We start from the raw sequence: 19,772 nt of genomic DNA, 5'->3' as shown, positions 1-19,772 counted from the left end.
ATAGCACTGATAACAATTTTACAGGAAATATTCATTCATTAGTTAGTTCGGCCACATATTTTATTTTACCCACCATCATGCCGAAGTTGAACAAAAAACACGGTCTGGCTAACCATTGAATGAATATTTGCTGTAAAATTCTTACCAATACTATAAGTGTAGTTACTAGTTTGGCCACCAATTTTGATTTCATTCCTTTAAGTCACACGCTCAATCCTATTTTGGGTGTACCCTTTTTTCACACCTGAAGTCTATTTGACTAGATATCATGACTTTTTGTCAATACACACTAACAAACCAGAGCAAGTAAGAAAGCAACACTATAGTAACCCACATTAGCTTTAGGATCACAGCCCTATTATTTGGAAAAGACCTTTACTTCGCAGAAGCAACCCGATTCTTTAAAATACATGGTGGTAGTTTTTCTCTCTAAAACACTGTTAATAACTGCCTTTATAAGAACAACATGGAATCTAGATTAACATTTTCTTGTCATCACCCGCATGCATTCGGTATAACCGTATCAAGCATCATTATTTATATTAATTGCTAAAGCTAATATCATATGATGCTAAATGCTCTTTAATTAGGAGAATTTCATAAAATTTAGGAGATCTGTGCTTGAAAGTTGGCAATGAATAATGACCATTCAGCCATATGATTCTTTTGAAAACTTGAGATAGAAACTGATAATCTAGTTTGCTTGGCCTAACCAATACTTATGTATCTGCATGTCCTTTCCCCCTATAGTTTTGCTGCTCTAAATTAGCCATCATTAATTTGAATGATAAAAAAACTAAAATCAGTCCACTTATACTATTAGGTGAAACTGTGGTAAAAATTTCAAACCGATAACTCACGACTTTTTGTGTAGGTGTGTGCAAACATTTTGGTCAAATTTGAATGGTTTTTTGTTGAATAACTTCGTATATATGGCTTATATTTAGACCAAATTTGACACCTAATTGTAGGTTGTAAAGATCTAACAGTGTACCGAATTTGAAAAAATCCATAAAAGTTAAGTATGTTTTTTTATCAAATAAAGTTTCCATACTTTTGTTGCAAATAAAAAAGAAGGAGGAAATAATTCAATCAAAATTAGAGATTTTATATCTTGTGTATTTATTAATGGATTACCTTGAAATTTGGTATGTGAGGTAAGGTTCCAGTAGAGCATATCCAATGAAAATATATGATGGTTTGGATTACCACAGTTCGATCTACAGAAAGTGGGAAATCGCTAAACTATCACTCCTGTTAATAACACACAGTGTATCCTGCAGGTTTTTTTGGCCACAAAACACACTACCAATTGATATTCAGTATGGACAGCAGGCATCAGCAGAATAACTGCACCATTAAGTTAAGTGTTTCAGTTGTTTGAGATTTCTTACAATGTCTGTCATTATTACTGTTTACTAGTTTTTGAACCTAATACTTGACATATGATACATATATCTCTGTTTTTTTTTTCTGTTCAAATTTTAGTCACTGACAATAAAGAAATGCTTTATAATTTTAACTAAGTGTGTAGACAACTTTGTATATTTTAGTGAATGGCATCTGAAATGATGCAAAGAAAGATTTTAATTCATGGGTAATTTCCCAAAGATATGAACATCTCTATCATTATTTATTATGATAAGGTCAATTTTGTAAATTCCGCTCACCTTAGATGCAGCACTACCATGAATAACGGATTTAACAAAGATACCCAAATCTACAGAACCATCCCGAGTTGTACTGGTTTTGCCTTTCACACTGACACCTAAACCAGCTAATTCTGTGTCATTTAATGGAATGTCAAAGGTCAATATCTCTTTGTGCTTCCAAGGATAGATGCCAAATTCCTCTTCATTTTTATCTGGTGGCTGAAGAATAAAAACAGGATGTACAATGAAATGTTTAATCATATGTGAAAAGTAATGCAAAATTAAATTTTAATGAACACTAATTTCAGATAATTTCATAGTCCTGACATAAAACTATCCACATTCATAAAACTTCATATCAGATGTGCATAATGAACAAGCAAAATACTTCATCGTGTTATTACAAACTTTCATTCTATGATATTTCTTGCAGTTGTTAGTTCAAGAGACTTAAGCCAATTGGGTACAACAGAGTAGTTAAAGCTAGAACAAAAAGTTATTGATAAACAGGTGGCCCAGTAACTAATAGTTTTGAATTATGCTAAATTCATTCTCTTTCATTTGTCTACACTTTTTTGTGATGATTTAAATGATATAATGAGTATTATAAACTCAAACAATACAATAATAGGCACAGCTCAAAGACCTCAAATGTGTTAAATTCACTACACAAAATTATGATAATTTTTTGTACAACTTAAGCTTTAACTGAAATCAGTTTTCAAATTAGAGATGCAATCTGCACAAAAAATAGGAGAATTACAAAAATCTAAGATCATGTTTTAACCCAGAATACAACCAATGTTAGTATCACCTTCTATTGGGCAGTTCAATTACAAGTACAGAGTATTTACTATCTTACTACCACCAGCACCTATGAGAGAGGGAGGGGGGGGGTGTTAGAAAGTATCTGCAGTAGTACTTGCTCGAGAGGGTGTTCCGTCAAACAAATACAAAATAGTTGCAATATTAGCACCATCTTCTACTCTGTTATAGTACATAATACTATATACTAATATCCTAGTACCATGTAAAAAAAAACTTCATAACTACAGAACTTATGTACCAAACAATGAAAAAATAAAATAACTCCAGCAAGTTTCTAATGAATCAATAATAATAAAAATCTAGTTTTAAAATATATATTATTGTTTCTTTCCCTCAATATGACACTTGAAGGAAATCTAGCTAAACATGAAACCCCTAACATTTCAAGCCTCACATTTAGCCTAATGAACAGTTTACAAAGCAAGAAACAGATCAAAAAAGTTTGAATTTTGAATGTTAACTGACCATTTCTTGGGGTAAGTCAGAACTGGAAGTAGGGTTGATTTCTTGTCGAGAAACCATTAAATTCACAGTTCCTCCTAATGGAGTCTTTCTCAAAATGTCAACAGCTTCTGTCTGCGATAAACCAGTCATTTCTTCTTCATTGACCTGCAAATTGTATATGTATTTAATATTTTTAGATATTTTCATTTTACAAGTATAACGTACGTTGAGTGTCCAACTTATATTTGTTCAAAGATGCTCTTACAGGCCACTTAATTCACATGTTATTGGGTATTATTTCACACTTGAACAGACTTGTCAAAACATAGGACCTATGATCATTGAATTGTCTAATTTCAAATTGTTTAAAATATTTGAAGACAGAATTTTCATATTTTTTAAAAATAACTAGGTTTGGTTCTTACATTTTGTTTTTAATTCTCATTTTAAACACTCATCTCAAACATTAATTTAGAAATTAGCAAATTTCATAAACAATCCAAACTTGCTACAAGACAGAGTGAAAAAAGAAACAATACTTTAAACTATAAAGTGAAGGACGAAAAAAAACTTAATCATTAACTTAATCAAAACCAAAATTATGTCCAATTGCAAGCCTTGATTCTAACAATCATTCTCTCCATATTGTGCAAGTTTATAAATTCATTGCCCGATAATAATGTGAACTATAATTTAACTCCCTTCATCTCCTTAAAAAATTGTAAGTTCACTAAGGTAGTCTTTGAAATATCATCTACATAAAGCTTTACCTCACAAGTTAGGATGGCTTTAACTCAGCAAGTTAAAACAAGAAACTTGTAATTCAAAAATTTTCAGAACATAACCCTTCTTCTTTCAAGGGTAAAATGTCTATTCATGAAGAACTCTACCTTTTCACATCTATGTAAATTCGTAGAGACCATTGAAAGAATAATACAGTAAAAAATAATCAAAAAACAACAAATATATAAAGAAAGAGTACTTATAAAAATAGCTGCCTATGTTACATTTAACAAGCTGGAATGAAGATTGTACAAGACTAACCAACATGCTCACAAAGGACCTTCAAAGAGGTTTTGATTCTTAATTTATTTATGAATAAGTCTTCAAACAATGAACTTTCTAGACAACTTATTTATATCAGAAAAAAAGCACATTTTCCGAAGTGGACCAGAACTTTTATTTCCAAATTACACCATGTTCATCACATAGATAAGATGTTAATTCATCCACTCTTACCTTTTCACAGTGTTGATCACAGTTTTCCCCAAAGCATCATATTTCACAGCATAAAGACAAATGTAATTTTATTGGGTTAGTATCTGATGGTCCACATACTTTCAGCCAATGGACTACAACTTTTTAGATAACATTACTTGTATTACACAGGTATATGTGATAAAATTCTTTCAGTCTCTAGATCACGCAACGAGCCACAGCATCTCAGGTAACTTAATTTATGTCCCATATATAAACAGATGTGATTAATATTTATAGTACTTATATCATCTATATGATGAAAATCCCAAGAATCATCAAAACAACCATTGTGACTTTCCAGGAAATTCTTATTTTTGAAGCAGTACCCATATTTTCACATTTAAATCTTTTCACAGAATTTGTTTCTTAATAGATTGATACATTTTTATAAACCTCTAATTCCCCCAAAAAGAAACTAAAAACAACCTGTAAAAGCATACTGTGGTTCTTACTTTTAAAAGCCTATCTCCTGGTTTCAGTCTACCATCTTGAATTGCAGCACCTTTAGGTAGAATGTTTTTAATGTAAATGGGACAGTTCCCACCAGCAGGATTATCCCTTGTTGTTATGCTGAAACCAAAGCCATCTTGGCCTAGAACAAGTTTTTACGTGGGTTTTACAACTTTACTAGTACACTTCTGACACACAACTTAACATAATAAACATAAAAAATCTAAAAATCATTACAAACTGTTTATAAACAAAATGTGTCAATTAAACCTTTTAATTCAATAATGTTCTGTAGCATATTATTATTATTTTGTATATTGTTTCTTGTGAGAAGTTTTAAAAATAATTGTTTTGTTTCACAGTATAAATATTTGATAATTGATATCATGTTACAGTTTATATCCAGATGATGGGCATGGCTATGTGATGTTACTTTTTGATGTAGTATATGAATAACTCAATCATCTTTTACATCCAAAGTTCCAAAATAATGTTGAGTAATAGTAAGACATACTGCTATTCTAATAATGCTTGGAGACAGCTTGAATGGGTAATGAAGATAAACTTTAATATAAGTTTAACATAACAGCAAATGTACAACGTTTCGACAAGGTTTTGTCATCATCAGGTATCATGTCGAAACGTACATTTGCTGTTATGTTAAACTTATATTAAAGTTTTTCTTCATTACCCATTCAAGCCAACTCCAAGCATTATTAGACTCAAAGTGGGTTCCTCGTCATCAAATACTATTATTCTGTAAACGTTTTTTTACTATAGTTTTAAAACATACTAGTTTTGTTTTGTAATGTAAATATTTACTGATTATTCTTTATAATCATGTTTTACAAATTTAGCATTTTATTACATCACTGTTTGCTAAACACTTGATACTCAAAAAGAAGCTTTACCTTTTGTCAGCTGTATCAAAATTTTCTGTCCAATCTTCCTTGTGTTTGAGGTGAGAGAAATATTCTTTTGATTCAATGGCACAGATAAAGGAGTATTTTTTGTTGATGTTATTGTGGCAACCTTTGAATTTGAACCTTATAATAGAGGACAATGAAAAATATGGTCAGAGATGTGCTGTTTTCACTACCATTACAAACATTAAAAGTAAGTGTAATACTTACTAAATTTCTCAAGAAAAAAAGTATCAGTTTTAGATATTAAATAAAGGATCAGTTTTGAAACATATTGGTTGACTAATAAATGTATGGTTTCAAAGTCCAGTTTCTTATTAATACAATAACATTTCAAGCATTTAAAAAAAAAAAAATTCAAGAGCTTTTAAATAGTTTACTGTGTTTCTTTATCCTCCTGAAGAAAAATAGTCTACTATTTGAAAGTGCTCAAGTTTCTTTTGTTTTTTGTTTGGAAATTCATTGCGTGATCTGTATGCTAACTCTTATCAGAATAGAATAACTTTTTAAGATATTGTGTTTATACTGGATTCCACAAAATAGTTAAAACACATTTCCAAGCACAGCAAATACACAAATCAGATTTCCTTGGATATCACCAAGTTTTTAGAAGAGAAGTCACGTAGCAGTATAACCGCCATTACAATATCATTATGGCAAGACATGTACACATACCTAAATAATTGTAAACAATACCTAGAAAGTTATTTGCTGTAATCCGTGAAAGAATGTTTCCAACTGTAATAAATGTTATAGTAGACAAATCAGAAAGAGTTTTGTTTGATTTTTGAAATCTTCTAGCTCCCTCAATGAAAATATTGACTTAATGTTTGTATGGATGTAATATAAGGATTGAACAAGATGTTTATGTCATGTAACTATGAAATATCTTATTTGTGCCTTACCTCACAAATCAGAACTGCCACCTACACACACGAGTTCCAAAACATTCTCTTAACTAAACTGTGCATTACAGTAACTTTGGTACTTGATAATACACTGACAAGTTTTCCACAAATCTGGTTAGAAAAATAAGTTACAAGAACTAATTCCTTGCATTAAATAGTGAAATCTATCTGTACAAGGAGAGCAAATTCAAGGTTTTTTTTATTATTATTTGTATTACAAACCACATGCTTTACCCTGTATTGTGATAAATTTGCACTTATCTTCTAAAGATGTTGCTCCTAAAATCTTCCAACAAATAACCTTCTATTTAGTGTTTGGAATAAGGCAGTTGTACAGTTTAACAGTTTTATTGCTTATTTTATTTACACTTTATGTATAAATACATAATTTATTTATGATAGTTTATGTGAATGTACTTTTTTCTTTTAAATTAAGATGAGCAAATTTCTTGTTTCAGAAATTCTAGTGAGTGCCAGAATAGGCTTCATGTGGCTTCTATTTCCCATTACTTGCCCTTTAAATTTGGTTTTCATGCATATCACATTACAGATTCATTTTCTTTATTAATAAAGAAAAACCATGAACATTATATGAACATGTTTCTACTTATCCTTCCCAGCAGCATATAGATATCCATTGATTAAAAAATGATATGTAATGCTTAAACTCAGGAGTTCACTAAAGTCACATTTACAAGTAGCTATGTTCTAAATGTGTTACTACATACAAAAAAAAACATTTTTTAATCTGTAAAAATTATCAATGAATGTGGTTGAGTAAATTAGAAATGCATATACAACAAATGTTTTTTTAATTTACACACAGGACATATTGGAAATAAAATATATAAAATTCTAAATTTTTGCATGTGTAAAAGTGATAACATTTAAGCTTATTGCATGTGACAAACTACTATCTTTTACACAAGTTATTTTCTATCATATTTGTTTCAACAGTTCATTACAGATTTAAAAATAAAGGAATGTATACATCTTAACTTTAAAATGATAACATTATTTCATATTTAGCTGTTACAATAAGTTATTATAAAGGAAAGAGCAGGTCTGAAGGTGTTCAATGATATAATTTAGGTTGACTAGTATAAAAATATGTTTTAATAAATTACAGTTAACAAACAAACCTTTTTCTAGTTCTTCCACCAAGTCTGCTCTTTCACTTTCATCTTTTGGTCTCTCTTTCGAGACCAGGGGTTTTGGATAAACAGGGGGAGGAGGCTTTTTAGGTTTTTGAACAGAGCCTGTATACAATGAATTCTTGGCAAAGCGTATCCTAAGTTCTGGTTCTCTTAATGCATCTTTAAATATTTCCTGAGCTTTTCGGAAGCTAACATGAAGTAAACTTTGCCCATTGATGTCAATGATACGATCTCCAACATGAAGCCGTCCATCCTGGTCAACTCTGCCACCAGGTTCAACACCATGCACAACTAGCCCCATATTTCTACAAAAGTTTATAATTTATGAACGTAATTTATGCCACACAATAGACGTAACAAATAAAATCCTGCTTTTGTTCCAATTTAGAGTATAAATGTCATTAATCAGACCATGGATAGTAGATTTACAAAAAGTGATTAATAAGAATAATAAAGTGGTTGTATTTTGGGGAAACATACTATACATTTCAACAGAACATTTGTCTGTCTTCTTCAGATACAATCTACAGCTGAGTGTACATGGTTTTTATACATAAATATATACATACATACATATATAAATGTAAAGTACAAAGACAAAATGTAAAGGGATGTTGTCACATTAAATCTTAACATTAAACCCGCGCATCTTTTGTATTTGTACTTTATGATATGCCTAGCTGTAGATCATATCTGAAGACATTTATTTTATCTAATTTAATCTTAACTAACATAAAAATATCCCTATTTTTTACATTTTAGTTACTTTTATAATAATAATAATAATTAAAGAATAAACACGAAAAACAAGAAATAAAGTACTTACCCAATCTTCTTTTCTTCTTGTTGTCGACTGTCGATGACACTTAACCCTACTTATTTTTTTATACTAATGGTAGTAATCCACTAAATAATTTTTATTTAATTAAATAATGAATCAAAGAACATAGACTAGCTATGGGATAAGAGCCGTTACAAATTCCTTCAAGCTAGTTGTTAGCTTTCCCATGGGAACTGAGCTTGTACTATGAGTGAAACTGATGATTATCTGTTCAGAACACAATATTATTCAATACATCGCTTTCTATTGGTTATAGGCAATATATCATAAAAAAGTAAGAGAGAGCTATTAACAAATCCTGAAAGAGAGGATGTGACAGGTGGGTGTGGCAGGAGAGGTCTGATTTTCTATTCGATAGCTCTGTAAACAAACAAAATTGAAGGCTATAAAAGTTATGGTTTGTCTGAACAATGATGATTTTATATGAGTAATTTGCGTTTTATTTCATACTTTCTGGAGGAGTGGTGGATAAAATAGAGAAAAAATGATGCCCAAAGATAAATGTGTCACATTTGTCACACTAGAGGAAATTCAGGATTTTTTGAAATATTGCCTTGTAGAATTAAGAACTTAAAACGTATATACTATTAAAATATGGATTATTAGCTAACATTGTATGCTATACTAATTGGTATAATATAGTAAATAGTTTAATAACATTTTGAATGTAAGACACTAACACTAAAACCTTGTGTCATGCGCAGTAATAGATACCCATTGCAGTAGGCTTAATATCTTTCTTTTTCTTAAGATTTACTATAAAATTAGTGAATGCATTAATCTTTTAAGATAATATTGTGAAAGTTATTGAATAAGCAACCTACTCTACCTTCCGTTGGAATCATAGTCTGGAATGACATGAATGCCTAAAGGACCAGATACATTCTTTAAGGTAACTGGATTTTCTCTGTAAAAAATAAATAAAAAAAGAGTGAGAGAGTTTAAAAGATGAAAATTTGCAACAAATAATTTATAAAAACATTATTCCAAAGCAATATTTATTCAATAGTTCATGTAAGTTTTTTTTTATAGTTTAAGTATTTAATATTCACATCTGATTATTTCATCATTATTCATTATGATCTATTAAACATCTTAACCTAAACGTTTTTCAATTTTAACTGAAAGATGCTAGTTCAGCCATAATCTATTTTCTGCATTTTACATTATTTGCTTTTAACATCTGAAAAAAAAAAACACAAAGAAATGCATCAATTTCTCACTCCTACTTTATATTTCCCACATTTATCATTTTATGCAAAAACTGCAGTTGAAGCTGTAAACAATTTATTATGTTACGTATTGTGAATTTGAAATAGTCCAAAGCCGATGTTTTAGTTAATTTACACCATTTTTCAACAAGATTGACACACACAGTCTTCGTTTTCACACAAATACGTTTTAATATATATATACAACACTACAATTTACAACAACAATTATTATGAATGATTACCACAAACAAAGTTTTATAAACAACAATTTCACTAAATTACAAACAACATAGAATCTTTATTCTAGTTCAGAGTCTCCTTGATATCCAGTGAGTTAACTTGAAGTCGAGGTACGTACAATTGCCGAGAAGCTAGCTAGCTTTGTCAGGCACTGAATTGTTTGACCATCGAAGTAAGATAATATTTTCATAAAACCACTAATGTCCTATGAGAATTCAGTAATACTTTCAGAAAGATATTAACGTCTGATGAGAATCCACTGACATTCGAAATTTATAACTGTTTATGGTCAAATGTCTTATATTTTCCGGTTGATAAGGGTTAGCAAAATAATGGTTTATAGCATACACGTTAATAACAGGTTCCTAGCAGACTTGTAAGCTCTCTCTTTTTTTTTTTTTGCCGTGTTGCCTTTTATAGGCACTAGAAGGACAACAATACTGAACTATATTTAACCAATTACGGAAGTGGATATATTGTCGATTCTTGCATTCACGAATATTCTACAATCTCGGAGAATTGGTGGGAGTATTGCCATATGTAACTAACACTGTAAGCTAGGTATGTTTTTAAATATAAACTCATTCCAAACAAACGTTGTCATTAAAATAAATATATAATAACAAATTCGTTATACGCAATACATATATGACACTATAAGTTACGCATATCTTTAAATACAAATTTAATCTAAACAACGTTCATATTAAAATTAAACACATGACAACAAATTCGTTACACCTATGATGTTTGTTTTTTTTGTAACAGGAAAAACATTTTATGCAAAAACTACAATTGAAGCTGTAAACATTTCTCCTATGATGGTTTTTTTGTAACAGGAAAATTCAGACCTATTTAAACCAGAGTGAACTGGTGCTAGACATCCTTCAGAAAGTAAATTCCGGCACAAAATACTAAAATTGCTTATTGAGAGTATGACTGGTTAAAATGTTTTCCAACATAGAAAATTTATTTCTGATAGATATTTATCTCCTCTCACATATTAGCTTTCCCCAATTTCGTGCTGACCTTAAGATGCACAATTTTTTTTGCTTGGCACTAGCCTTGAGGCTCCAACCTAAATCCACATGTTTTCACATGGTATTACAACACTGTAGCATGCAAATGAGTACACGACAACCTTCCACCAATAGGAGTACGACACACCTTCCTAGAGCAGCTGAATTCTTTTATAGTGATTGTTCAATCATCACTTCAAAATTAGGCAAGAAAAGATGCACCAGAAGTGGGGAAGACAGGAGGAGTGTGAAGACAGATAAGTATCTATCACAAATACATTTTCATTTCAATGTTGGAAAATGTTAACTTTCAATATGATACCTTACCTCATCTCGCATATATACCTGAATCCTACACTGAAGTGCTGGAGGGCCAAGTGCAAAAGTTACTTAGATGAGCCCCCTTCAGAAAGCACCTGAAGAGAACCCATGGAGCATGACATCCCTATACCATGAAAATATAGAGGCACACCTGTGGTAGATTGTATCCCTTTTTACCAGAGTACTTTTCACATGTAGTGAAGAAATGTGTCACCAAGAAAAGAAGCAAGTCCAGAAACACAGTATGGAAAATGAATGTGCTTTATGGTGTAGTGTGGCTAGGGCACATCATACTGTATATGGCGAGTCAACTACAGTCCAAAATCAGGTGGCATTGGGTATGTTTCATCCATTCTGTGGTAGGAGGAGGCTCCCAACCATCTTCACCCCCATACCAGGAAGCAAATGGGAAAATGAACTTCTGTTCCAGCATCCTAGGTATTGCTGATGTGCGAAACCCTGGGCACATCCAACACCAGGCCACCCAGGAACCCAATATCCAGGCAGTAGTAGAATGGGGAAAGCAAATATGGTAACTCAACCTCAGTCCAAAACCAAGCAGCACTGGGAATTTTTTGTCCAGTCAACAATAGGGGCCAGGTCTCGATGAACCACATCAGTGAGAACTTATGCTGGCTGGTCCAGCACTGGTCCATCACTAGACCACCCGGAAATTGAATTCCAGGCAGTGGTAAAATAGAAGAAAGCCAGCCAGAGCAGTAAACTGTATGTGGTGGATCATCTCCAGTCCAAATCCAGGTGGCATCTGTAATGTTTTGTCCATTCTGCTGTAGGAGAAATATTCACACCATCTACACTAAAAGAACACCACTGCCCTACTCTCTACTGATTGGAATTGGTCACACTCAGTAGGAAGCTTCCATGGTCCACCACCCCAGGAGTTAGGAACTGGTGAGTGACAAGGACTCCCATAATCTACTAGAAGAGGGGGGGGGGGGTAAAGTGCATTGGGAACCCCAGAAGAATGCAACACTATAAGACTGTGCATTGGTTGACCACGAAACATTATTTTCAAAAGCAAGTCAGTTCAGGTATATGTAACTAGGACCAGAGGGATGGGCAGCAATCCCGACACTGCTTTATTCATGATAATCCAGGAGTAGGTAGAGTCTGGATTGGGCCTTGTTTAGTAAATAATATACTGCAAGAAAACCTCTAGCAATTTTATGGACCATCCCATCTCATTTGTGAACATTTCAGACCTAAAACGCCACCTAAAACTTGGCCAGTCAGAGTCGGTAAGGTGTATGTAAAATGGTGACAGGAGGAAGTTAATATCCCGAAGAAGAATAGATGGCCAGATGAAGGTAATGTGTGACAAAAATATGTAGGGTAGTCCACACTATCACTGACAGGAAATTCATCTTTGAGCAAGACAGTGACCACAAGCATACAGCAAACATACTTAAATAACATCTTTACAGTAAAGAGACCAAAGGAATACTTATAACTATGGCTTGACATGTTCAAAGTCCTGATATAGAAGGTTATTGATAAACAGTATGACAACATTGAAACAAGGTGTAATGCTTTATACAAATCAAAGGACTTGCATTCAAAATACTAGTGTATTGTGTATCTTACTCAGTTTTGTTTTGTATTTTCTTTAAGGGTTTGCACCATATAGTTGTCACTGCTTGTTGTTTGCAACTTCTGTACACATATCACTTGTGTTTCCATTACTATTTCCATTACTGTAAATAACTAAGCTAATATTAAAATAATCCTAAAGTCCTATTGATTTGATTTTACACATGTATGTATTGTAGAGCTTATAAAACAAAAACAGTGAATGCTATGTTTTATAACATACTAGCATAAAATACCCATGCTCTGCTGCAGGATTCTAAGGTCCCCTCATGATTCACAGAGGCCTCAATGTACCAGTCAAGCATCTCCATTATCTTAATTACTTCTATAGCTACCCCAATGCACAAATTCTTTAACTGATTTGTCTGTTGCCATTTCCTGAACATTCAATTCAACTCTTTTTAAAAGCAAATAGCTTTAATTTAGCTTCTCAGTTTCATTTTTTTTTCTTCCTGTGTTTTTATTTGTATTCTTTTCCTTCTCTGAATTCTCCAATATTCTGTGATTCATATTTTTCTTCCCGTTGTCTGTTCCCTATTTCCCAAACTTTATTTGTTTATACCTTTTCTAGTATTCTAGGGGTCTGTTTCATGGGTGGTCCTGATGCCTTTGTTTCCCTCCGTGTTGCATTTGACTGACTAAGAAATGTTTGGCCCCATACCCTATTGAATTTTGTTCAATTTTGGTAAAATATGTTCATTTTTTCCCAATTTTCTTTACCATTTTGTTCCTTTTCAACAGTATTTGGCAGAAAACCTCCACACGTTTTTCCTTCTGTAAGTGAGAATTAGAAAGAAATATGATACTTTTCTATAGACCTTCAGGAAGCAGAATTATGGGGCTTAAGGGCAAAATAATACCCAGGCGCATACCCACAGAATCACCTTAGTATGTGTGTAAAGTTTCAGGTCTCTAGGTTCTTTCCTCTTGCAGCTATGGCAGTCGCACACACACACACAGAAAGACTCTTTTATTATTATAGATTAAAAATGATTGTATCACCATTTCTATTGCTAAAGATTGAATTAATCTTCAAACCACTAGATCTTTTACAAGTCCAAATAAATTTATTTGAATAATTAGCTGAGAATATATGCACCAAAGTTTAGTGTAATTTTAATTAGTGAAACCTTCTCAAATGCGAGTCATAGTGTTTCATATTGTAAGTCATTGAATCTCTAATTCACCAAAAGGATATTAGTATAACAACAGTTCATGATAAAGGAGAGCTACACTAGTTAATAACGTTGCATAACATGATCAATGTAATAATATTATTACACACACACACACAGAAAAACTATTAAATACAGGAAAATCTACTCAAAATAAATTTCCAATACATATATTATAATCAACAGACTGTTTAGCAAGATGGTTAAAAGTCATCATGTTTGAATAAAATGATTTTAGATTCATGAGTAAAACACAATGAAAATCAAAGTCACCAGCTTAGGATAACTTTTTGAAGTTAAAAATGTTTACACAAACTATTAATAATAATAATAATAGTGATCAATTCATAACTGGTGTAGGAATACTGTTAAATTCTGTGAACATTTCTGTACATGACACTCAGAAAAGGCAAATTCACATATCAAGTAAAGTTTAACAAATGCTACTTTTTCTGTTATAATTGAGGTTAATCATTAGTTAAAATGAAAGTAACGAAAAGTTAAAATTGGTACGCTCTCTATTAAAAGGTTTTAAAATATATAAATACTTTTTTATCATCATAAGATTAATTTTTCATAGTTTAAGTTTAATTAATGCATATGTTTAATGAGAATTTGTTTGTAAGAATTATAAAATGAAATTATTTCAGTCACAATATATTTTAAATTTTAGTTGTATTTAAAAAATGGTAAATATTTTCAGCATACAGCTTCAACATTTATGAAAAAGAAAGTTTTCTTGTGTTATCCAATCATATTAAGTAATACATATATGAAATTTAACCCAACCTGTAATCACCGACACCTGAAGATTCACTATCTCTGTCTCTTGACTGATCAGATGGTGTACCTGACCCACCAAGTGGTTCTTTTCTGGTATCCTGAATCTGAAAACACAAAGATTGAAACACCCAATTCTTTACAGTGGTAATCATTATATTTTTCTATAGAATATAACTAGTTAGTAATTTGTATCTATTAATAAAAAAAACCAAATAATTAGATTGAAGTGATCATATAGACTACTAACCATGACCAGAAGTGGTGCTAAATGGGTGCTTTGGGGGGAGACTATAGCCACCCCAACCAGTATGTCCAACACACTGGTGATCTATACATCTTAATGGCAAAGCCACCCCAATGTTCTATCTGGCCCACCTCAACTGGAAAAGGCTGGTACCAGACTCGGCCATGACAATGATTTATACCTGATCACCACAATTTTACTGTAAGTGCTTAAAATGAATTCTTCAAATCTCACTTTCAAGAATGTTAAGATTGCCAAGATACAAGTGTTTGTAATGACATATTTAAATAATTATACATGATTATTATTATTAAGGCCGTAAATGCTTAGAAACACAAAGGACCTCCATGAACTCAGTCAAAACATGTAGATCCTAAGCCACATTTTCGACATCATCCCACTGTTAACTTAGTATCTTAGAATAAACTAGATAAAAACAAAACAATATCTTGAGTACTATAGTTCCGCATATTATATTGTCACCTTTTCATGTGAAATTTACTGTAAACAAATCCAGCTGCAAAAGGAATCTATCAAATTTTTACATACTCTAAGCAGTTGCCTGTCTGCTGCTTCTTCCCAAGACAGGACGTTGGAACCACTGCCCAAGATGGACATTCTTCTTGTTCCCTGACTGACTCTTGTAAAACCAAGGTCTTCTTGTCCAGCTTCAGCGGCAGGCAAAACCTTAACAGAATGATCCAGATCATCACTCTATAAAGGCATCACAAAATCATGCATGAACCAGTGGCAATGTTTTATGAAAATCATGAAACTATTAGACAAAAAACATTTATTTCATGTGTGAAAGTTATATTGGATGGTATGGTATTAATCTAGAAATGAAGAATGTTTTTTGTAGTAACACTTATTACATGGTTCAAATATTAACACATTGCGGACGGGTTACGAGTTTTCTAGTGTTTCGTGCAGAGCGTCTTTGTGTGCCATTTATTAAACGTTGAGTTTGAAAGGAGTCAGACACGTCATATTTTGTTCATAACTCAACTACATTATTTATTATTTAATTGAAACTTGCAGAGTATGTACGTGAAGATATCTAGTCAATTTTTAAAGTGTGGTATCTTGTAAAACATTTTCCTATACGGAGTGGAACCTCACAAAACTTGTATATGTATAGCGTTTCACTTCTTTTCCCATGGGCAGTAAAACTCTGCAGGCTCTGGTAGGAAATTTCTTTTTTCCTGTAGATGAAATGAACACAGGAATATACTGCTTCATGTCGCGAGACAGTCTCCATATATATATTTTTTTTCCCTGTTGATTCAGGGCTTTGTAGATGATATATGAATTTAAAAGGCCACATTTTATTAGATAAAGTACTACCTTTTTTGTCCCTTTCACTGTTTTTCCGAGAATAGTGTAGTATGAGAGGTACTGATTTGCACCATCAACACCTTTCACGTCGGCATTGTATTGGAGAACACACACAGGTTTTTTATTTATTTCTTCTCCAGTTATTCTATTTTTCTTTCCTGTGGTAGAAACAGATGAGTCATGGATGGTTGAAACCATTCTCACTTCTCTCTTGTCTTTCCATATGAAAATTATAACATCACTCTTTCTATGGAAAGTTGTTTCACCTTTTTTCATTGCTGAAACTTCAGCCTTCAGGCTTGGCGGCAACTCTCTATTCACTCTGATTGTTCTGCAGACTCTTGTTTTATGTTCTAGGAATAGGCTTGCAATGGAAGTACTGTTGTAATATTTGTCCTGGTATATGTGGTGCCACAATCCAAGATTGGGAGCAAGAACTGAAAGAATAGTCTCCTCCAATTTCTTCCTCTCACCAGTATCAACCTACATGTTGCAAATATAACCTGTGTCACTCTCACACACCATTCTCACCAGCAAGCCATATTTTACAATATTTGTATGTTCGGAATCTTAGACGTCCTCTCCATGGAACGGTGCCCTCATCCAATGACAAATGTTGCTTTGGTTTGTAAAGTGTCCTGAATTTAGTGAGAAAATAATCCAGAACTGGTTAAATTTTGAAGAGCCTGCCTGAAGACTCATCCATTTTCTGATTATCATTGAAATGCCAAAATGTCCAAATTTGTTCAAATCTGTTTCAGCTCATTGCCTATGAAAATACTGGGCTAAACAAAAGAGATTCTGTTGACCAATAATCTTTCCAGTTATATTTCCTTGTCTGTCCCATTAGTAGAATAAGGCCTAGGAATTTTCCCATGTCTGTAGGTGTAACTTCAGACCATTGAAGTCCTTTAGATGACATTTTATGTTTCTCTGCAGTTTGATTATGGTAAATACACATTTCCTGACAAAACATTTCAAACAAGTCATCACCAAACATTAGACTTGTCACGGCAGCAATACTTTCGGGTTCGGATGGAGTTATAGTGACCCCCTGGATTTCCTTCAAACATTTCCAAATTCGGTTAAATATCTATTTCTGAAAAATTAATCATTATCACACCGAGAAAACAAATCACTAACAGGAACATTTGTAGAGTCATCATCACTTTCTGATTCAGAATCAGTTGAGAGTACAATAACTTTACGTATCTTTGTAGGACTATCAATGTCACTGGAGCTAGAGTCACTGTCAGAATGATCCACAAACACATCCACATCAGAATCTTCACCTTCACTTGATCTGACAAGATCTGACAAATTATCATTATCACAATGAGAAAACAAATCACTAACAGGAACATTTGTAGAATCATCATCACTTTCTGATTCAGAATCAGTTGAGAGCACAACAACTTTATGTATCTTTGTAGGTCTAACAGTGTCCCTGTAGCTAGAATCATTGTCAGAATGATACACAAACACATCCACATCAGAATCTTCACATTCACTTAGAAGATCTAACAAATTATCATCAAATAGTTCAGTAATTATCTCATCTTCACTCAACATGTTACGTTTTCTGTGAGAAGCCATTTGTAAAAATACGAGTATTGTACGCAAAAATCAGAAAAATAATAACCATCTGGAACAAAAAAATCAAATGTGTCTGACTCCTTTCGAATGCAACATTTTAATAAATGGCACACAAAGACACTCTGCATGAAACATGAGTAAACTCATGACCCATCTGCAATGTGTTAATAGATAACCCCAGAAAGTTGTTTAATAAATAAAATTTGTTTTGCATTTGGGGTGTGTGTAATGTCCTTTAAAATTTTGAAGGAAAAAACAAACAAGCACAATTTATGACATCAGAGTATTCTGAAATGGATTAGCCAGTGTGAAATCATGTGTAAAGGTTTTTATTTTCTATATTGTTTCTCTAATGCAGCATGCATTATTTTACATAATGTTCCCAAGACTTTAATACTATGCATATATTTCATTGGTCCATACATTTGAATTCCACTGGCTCAATGGTTTTCTTGGTTGATTAGTTCCAAACCATTTAAAACATGTTTTATGTCATAACTCCAGTTATGACATCAAGATCATGACAAAATGTTAATAAGATGTTTACTCTTAATGCTTATAGTTATCATTTTCAGTAACATAAAAAGTATTGTTCTGTTTGCTTATTTTAACTTCCAACTGATTTTATTCACTGTAAATAATGTTTTGTTTGATTAGAAAGATACTGTGTTTGATTTTCCTCCATTCATCTGCTTTTAACCAACTTTCACATGAAGCTTACTGAGCCACTGAGCAGTAGTTTGTCTCCTGATCATTAAGGGGAAATCCAATAGGTTGGATACCTATAACAGTTTTAAACCAATATTAGGTTCTAGTTGAGGATGACAGTTAGTATTAGCCTGATGGAAACCAAAATTTCTCATTAGTCACCTAGAGAAAAGAAAAATTCAAATGTCTAAGGTTTGACATAGTCTTGACATTTAGCTAAAACATATAAAAGTTAATAAAAATTTGCAGGTTGAAAACAATAAATTACAAGACATGACATATCAATATCAGGACAGTATACATACTGAAGACAATTTTGATGTCCCACATGGATCATTGTCTATGATAACTGCTGCAGACCACCTTTTACTTGGATCAAGATTGGTAGAAATTGGTAAAAGACAATTAAGAGCAGATTCGCTTCCCCTTCGTACATGGAGAGCCGTTAGACCTGAAAATGTAACACCATTAACTAAGGAAGAGAATATCACCATCAACAATTACAAAATATTTGAATATGGGATATTTTTTATAATAAATACTCTACATATAGGCTATAATAAAATGGTGACAGGTTCTACCTGTTCATACACCATTTATGAAGAATGTTAATATTTCTGATCATTTATTTCTATGAAAAGAAAAGGAAGGTACAAAGGATATTAAAAACTATTACATGTAATGTTCATCATCAAATTAAACATAAATTACATGAAATTTTAACAATCCTGAATTTAAATCAAATTAACTTTCAAACAAGGAAAATAAACTTTCATATGAAGAGGTTTTTTGTTTAAAAAGTCAAACCTAACATTACATAACATTGATTTCACATTTAGGAAAGGTTTTTACAGTTAAGTCTACAACAGTTTAAATCGTAGACTATTAACAAATACATGTTACTTTTAGACATAAGTCAGAATCTAAGTTAAATCATAATATTCATGTCATTGTTTATTAGCAGAAATTTAATTAATTGTAATAGTCTGGAAATGATATACTGCAAAAGAGCAAACACAAAGCCATACAAGACCTAATATATATATATATATATATATAT

At 32.2% G+C, this 19,772-nt stretch overlaps 1 protein-coding gene across 4 annotated transcripts in view; it reads right to left on the bottom strand.

Annotated features, from left to right (window-relative positions):
• LOC106460226 (partitioning defective 3 homolog) overlaps positions 1-19,772 on the bottom strand; it is a 102,608-nt gene that overhangs the window by 31,653 nt on the left and 51,183 nt on the right. For 3 of the 4 annotated variants that reach the window (XM_022386891.1, XM_022386894.1, XM_022386895.1), the window contains exons 4-12: positions 19,018-19,163; positions 15,620-15,784; positions 14,833-14,930; positions 9,293-9,370; positions 7,608-7,927; positions 5,546-5,680; positions 4,637-4,776; positions 2,946-3,089; positions 1,671-1,871 (exon numbers count right to left, since the gene is read on the bottom strand). In XM_022386891.1, the coding sequence (XP_022242599.1) occupies positions 1,671-1,871; positions 2,946-3,089; positions 4,637-4,776; positions 5,546-5,680; positions 7,608-7,927; positions 9,293-9,370; positions 14,833-14,930; positions 15,620-15,784; positions 19,018-19,163 (1,427 nt within the window). The remainder of the gene's footprint in view (positions 1-1,670; positions 1,872-2,945; positions 3,090-4,636; positions 4,777-5,545; positions 5,681-7,607; positions 7,928-9,292; positions 9,371-14,832; positions 14,931-15,619; positions 15,785-19,017; positions 19,164-19,772) is intronic. The other variant, XM_022386892.1, reaches the window with a different exon arrangement.

The sequence above is a fragment of the Limulus polyphemus genome, unplaced genomic scaffold (assembly GCF_000517525.1).
Source record: "Limulus polyphemus unplaced genomic scaffold, Limulus_polyphemus-2.1.2 Scaffold731, whole genome shotgun sequence".
NCBI classification, from domain to species: Eukaryota; Metazoa; Arthropoda; class Merostomata; order Xiphosura; family Limulidae; genus Limulus; species Limulus polyphemus.
This window is presented reverse-complemented; position numbering and strand designations above follow the sequence as displayed.